The sequence below is a fragment of the Arachis hypogaea genome, chromosome 12, assembly GCF_003086295.3.
Source record: "Arachis hypogaea cultivar Tifrunner chromosome 12, arahy.Tifrunner.gnm2.J5K5, whole genome shotgun sequence".
Classification (NCBI taxonomy): Eukaryota; Viridiplantae; Streptophyta; class Magnoliopsida; order Fabales; family Fabaceae; genus Arachis; species Arachis hypogaea.
In genome coordinates, this window is record NC_092047.1 from 69,423,188 (window position 1) to 69,428,930 (window position 5,743).

The 5,743-nt window shown below is 34.9% G+C and overlaps 1 protein-coding gene across 1 annotated transcript; it reads right to left on the reverse strand.

Moving 5' to 3' along the window:
• Nucleotides 1–3,013: 3,013 nt before the first annotated feature.
• Nucleotides 3,014–4,237, reverse strand: LOC112727500 (pentatricopeptide repeat-containing protein At1g74600, chloroplastic). The gene has a single exon (XM_029291070.1). It carries the CDS (start codon nucleotides 4,235–4,237, stop codon nucleotides 3,014–3,016), a length of 1,224 nt encoding a protein of 407 aa, XP_029146903.1.
• Nucleotides 4,238–5,743: the final 1,506 nt, after the last annotated feature.

A 5,743-nucleotide genomic window follows, 5' to 3' on the forward strand; every position in this document is an offset into this window, starting at 1 on the left:
ATACTTCACTTAATACGCCAATAAGCACAAACATGTATATCTTAATCAAGTCAATTAAAATACCACAAGCCACCGAACCGAAACTCATTCATGCACATAACCAAAATCACAAAGGTCACTGAACCGAAACTCATTCATGCACAGAACCAGTAAGAATGATCAACTTTTAATCAACAAGAATAGTATTCCTCCATGCAAAAGAAGTACTGAAGATAGTAACAATCAATTTCAAAACTCTAGTTAAACTATCCACACCAGTAAGAACAAGCACGTATATCTTAAAACCCTAGTTACACTATTCACTGAATTGAACGAAAATAACAACAAATTTCATTCCAAGCCCTAGTTATACTGTAAAAATGCATGCACAATAGTTCCATCTACTAAACGAAACAAATCAATCCAGTAAAACTAAAATGCAACTAGGAGAAACGTGACATTGCTTGATTTCAAATGAACAGTAGTTTTCTCATACCTTTTGTAGTCTTTGTTGCTGTTTTTGTTCGTTTCTGGTTGTTGCTTGCGAAATCTTCTTCCGTTTCCTTACTAGTAGTGATTTTCGCAGTGAATGTGATTGAAATTTGAGTGATGTTGAGAGAGATTCGAAAAAACGAAGTGGTTTCGTGTGTGTTGAAGAAGAATGAACGTTTTTTCATAATGAAGCGCGAATGAAGTAGTCGTTTCGTTTGTATGGGGCGTGTGGAAGTCACGTTTTTTTAATGAGATTGGAAGCGCGTTAATTGTTTTGGGTTTGAGCCAACTTGGTTAAATTGTTACATGGATGTGTAGTAGGCCCATATTTTATTATATTCGATTCAATTCTAGTTAAACCTTGATTAAATCATTGAATCTTTAATTTTATTAGCTTGATTTTTAGAATTTTGGTTAGGAGTATTAATTTAATAAATTTAGATAATTCTAGACTTGAGTAATTTTATTGATTGAAGCATATTTTTTATAGGTACAAATTCTTTTATTTTTTTAGATAGATTTGTAAATGGTAGTTTACTTTTGTTGTTTAGGATTGCAGAAATGATTATTGGGAATCATTTTTTTGAGAATTACAATCATACAAGTACTGGTGTGAGTACCTTTTAGGTATGTGGCTGAAAAATGCCTCGTATTTCATTAACCAAAAAAAATTTTTTTAGATAATTTTTAAAATTTAAAAAACTTTAAAATAAATCTTAAATTATTGATTAGATGTTGGTTCTATACAATGAATTGTAAATACTTTGTGCAAGGAATCTAATAAACAAAAAAGAAAAAGATAAATAAGTTCCTAATTTTTTGTTCTGCGGATATTTTTGTTTTTACGATTTGAAAATACTTTTAAATTCTTAATCTCTTTAAAAGTTGGACATATGAGTCGCTCTATTAATATGGCATATGGGTTTGTCAGACCCAACACTAACATCTGATGTGACTTCTGTTGTGCTGACTTAGCCGTTACTGATGCATCCGTGGAGGGAATGCCCATACATGCATTCAGAGCCTTGATAAAATACTAAACCTATATTCACAAAATGAGAATAAAAAAAATACCTCAAGATTCTCATTATGCACTCCATTATCCTAACCATAAGAGCCAATAGTATTGCCAGCTGTGTATAATTTACTGGATGGATCAGCTATGCTATTTAGCACGTTGGAACGTAAGAGAGAAACCAATGCGACTAGACCAATCGCAAGCTGTCGAGAAGAACCAAATAACCCATACACTAATAGGGAACGAATCCAGAGTCTTCCTTGCAAAGATAAAATAACATTAATAACAAAATATTACGTAGATCTTCACGATATAAGCATCAAGAACATGACACACAAATAATGCAAGCTACAAAAGTGATGAAAGAAAAAATAAAGCATTTTTTAAGATCAGTATGGTATGAACAACACTTGATTCGTAAGAATCAAACTCTAAGAGATACTTGGAAGACACGTTATATAATTATTTTGTCCACAGATGGTTTGATATAAAAAAAAAAAGAAAACTACTTTTGAATCTAAATAAAATGATATCAAAAAATTGAGTTCTGTTGATTTTGTCTAAGTTGAAAAGCTCATTTATAATTTTGTATCAATTTGCTCATTTTTTTCTTTCTCATTTGCTATTTTAGTTCTTTCAGTAAAGAAAATATTGCGAGTGGTGTGCATAGTTGATAGGTGACAACAAACATAAGAAGTTTGAAGTGAGTTGCAAAGCTACCAAGGTGGACTTATTTGTCCCGTTTTGAAAAGGTTCTCTTTACGTGTGCATCCGTAACGGCTAGGTCAGCACAACGGGAGCCACATCAGATTTTTTTGTTGGGTCTGACGGACTCATGAACGGAGGGACTCATATGTTCAACTTTTAAAGAGATCAGGGATTTAAAAGTATTTTTAAATCATCAGGACGAAAATATTTACGGGACAAAAAGTCAATGACTTCTTTATCCTTTTCTAGAGATACTGGAACAAAATTATGTCACTATTACACTTCACATGAGGCTCCAAACAGGCTCTTTCTTCATCCCAGTCCAATTCAACGAGCTCCTAATCTTGGCCACTTCTTCCCACTGTCCTACATCTGCGCAAATATTAGAGAGACAAACATAAGCTCCAGCATCACTTGATATGAACTCCATAAACTTTTTGGCTGCTACCTTTCCAAGCTCGAAATCACCATGGACTTTGCAAGCAGCAAGCAGAGTTTCCCATATTAAAGCATCAGCTTCAATAGGCATCTCATTTATGAAACTTTCAGCCTCTCGGACTCTGCCGGATCGGCCTCGCACATCGACAATACAAGCGTAATGTCGATGATCAGGTGTAATGCCGTAGTCTATGAGCATTGAATTAAGATAGAAGAAGGCTTCCTCAACCAGCCCACTATGGCTACAAGCTGATAAAATCCCAACAAATGTTACTGCATCAGGTTTTACTCCATCTTTTCTCATTAGTTCATAAGCTTCTAAGGCCTCTACGCCTTTACCATGATAAGCATAGCTCACAATCATGGATGTCCAACCTATTACATCTGGCTTCTCAGCATCATCAAACGCCTTTTGGATTCTAAAATACTTCCACATTTTGAATACATTGTCATTAGCGAACTTCCAATATAAACATCTGCTTGTAAACCCAATTTTTGGACGTAGGCATGCAATTGAGTTCCGATTTCTGATTGATACGAAATTGCAGCAGCTCCGAGAATGGATGAAATTACGGAAGAGTCCACTGATACATCAGCGAAGAGCATCTCACGGAATAACAAAAATGCCTTTTCAATTAGGCCCCTTTGGGCATATCCTGCAACCATCGAAGAGCATGCAAATGCATCCTTTTCGGGTAGCATATCAAACACTGTCCTTGCCAAATTCAAGCTTCCACACTTTGAATACATATTTACCAATGCTCCGCAAAAGGCTGAGTTTTTTCCTATTCCTAAACGAAAAGCATAGCCATGAATTTCTTTACCCATCTGCAAGGACTGAAGCGTGGAACAAGCAGATAGAGTTGGTATTAAGACCATATGATCGGGGAGAATTTTTTGATATATCATATCTCTAAACAGCTGAAGAGCTTGCTCTGCATATCCATGCTCTGCCAAACCAGCAATCATGGAGGTCCACGAGACATTGTCTTTTACCGGAACTTGCAGAAAAACCTTATAAGACTCCTCCAAATTGCCACACTTTGAGTATATTGTGAAAAGGGAAAAGCCGACCGAAGCTTCAGTCACGAACCCAGACCTTAAAGTGTAACTATGCATCTGTGTCACTAAAGTTAAGCAGCTAATAATACTTAACACACTACTAATACAATACTCATTAGGTTTCACTCCTTCTCTTAACATTACCCGGAATAACTCAACCACCCTCCTAGACTTTTGGTTCTGTGCAAAAGATGACAGGATGGCTGCCCAGGTGCCTTGATCCTTCTTATTTTCCATCTCATTGAAGGCTAATTCTGATAGTTCAACTTCTCCCATTTTTGCATACATGTTGATCAAAGCAGCCCCAACATTAAGGTACAAATAGAACCCTAATTTTAATATCAGGGAATGAATTTGGACTGCCAGATCAATCATCCCAGGTTTTGCACATGCAGAAAGCACACTCGTAAGGGTATAGCTATTTATCTCCTGCCCTATTTGCCTCATATCTTTGAAAAGCTTTAATGCAGAAAAAATATCATTGTCTTGCACAAACCCAGAAATTATTGCAGTCCAAGAAACCACATTATGGACTGACATGTGAGAATTCTCTAAAAGCTTAATCCATACACCTAAATTTGGCATAAAAATCAACAATAGCAGTCTTGAGAAAGATATCAGTTGCACAACATTTGACAACACAACCATGAACAACTTTACCCATCTGCATATCTCTAAGGATACAACATGCTGTTAAGACGCTTGGAAATGTATAACTATTTGGCATCAGATATGCTCGCAACATTTGGCGAAACAAATTCAAAGCAACGCAGCTTTCTCCAGTTTTAACTGCCCCAGAAATAATAGTATTCCAACATGCCACATTAGTGCATGAAAGATAATTAAAAAACCTAAGAGCCTCCTTAAAGCCATGGAATTTGGAAAACGTTTGTAACATTTGAGTCTGAACAAAACCACTGGAAAGGAACCCATTTTTCAAAACAAGTGAAAAAACTTGCTCACCAAATAAAGGACCTTGCAGAGCAACACAAGCCGAAAGAACGCTCCAATAGCTAAACTCATTAGGATTGGCACCAACCGAACGCATCCTACTAAACATCTCCCACGAATTCTCAAACATTGAATTTTGCCTATAACCAGATATCATGATGTTCCACGAAACATCATTTGGAATAGGAATTAAATCAAACAGCTTGCGGGCAACAACCATGTCAGCAGATTTGCAGTGAAAATCAAGCAAAGAATTCACAGCGAAGATATCAGACTGCAAATCACAAGTTTTAATCAAATGGGCATGCATGAATTTTGAGTTCCAAGTAGTGTGCTGACCTGAATTCTTGTTTAACATAACGAACAAATGGGCTTTCAATGAAACCGAGCGAAGTGGTGAATTGGCAAGCAAGTCGTGAGCTTGTTTTGTGATAGCTTTGAGTAAGTAGAGAATTCATAAGAATCATACGAGGGGCAGATAATGTTACCACCATTACCACTCTCATCTAGACAATTGAGTGTACTGAATGCATTATTTGATTTGCATTGAAAATTCGTGCTAATGTGCAGATGAAGAGGAATTGCAACAAAGCAAAATAGAAAGACTTGCATATTGTTCTGGTTTTCCAAAAGTTGCAAAGCTTTTTGAGATACTCAATGTTTGTTTAGAACTTTATATCAATTTCTTTTATGAAAAAATATATTTTTTTTAAAATAAGGTACTTTCAAGGCATTAGATTTGATGGTCCCAGAAGGTTGGGACTATTCAATGATCCCATAACAAAATATGTTTTTTAAGTATTTTTTATAACTACTAAATAGTCTATTTTTAATTTTAATTACAAATTAACTCCATATATTTTATTTAATCATAAAAATTATTTTTTATTTTATAAATTATTATTTTATTATCCATCTATCTGTTTATTAATAATAAAAAATTAAAACAATAACAAATTAGATCTTCTATTAATCGTAATAAATATTTTGCAATCTTAATCGATCATAATTTTATCATTAATCCGTTACATATGTATTGGATTGAAAAAATCGTGTTTATTAGAAATTCAATCGATTGGATACACAAATCAATCG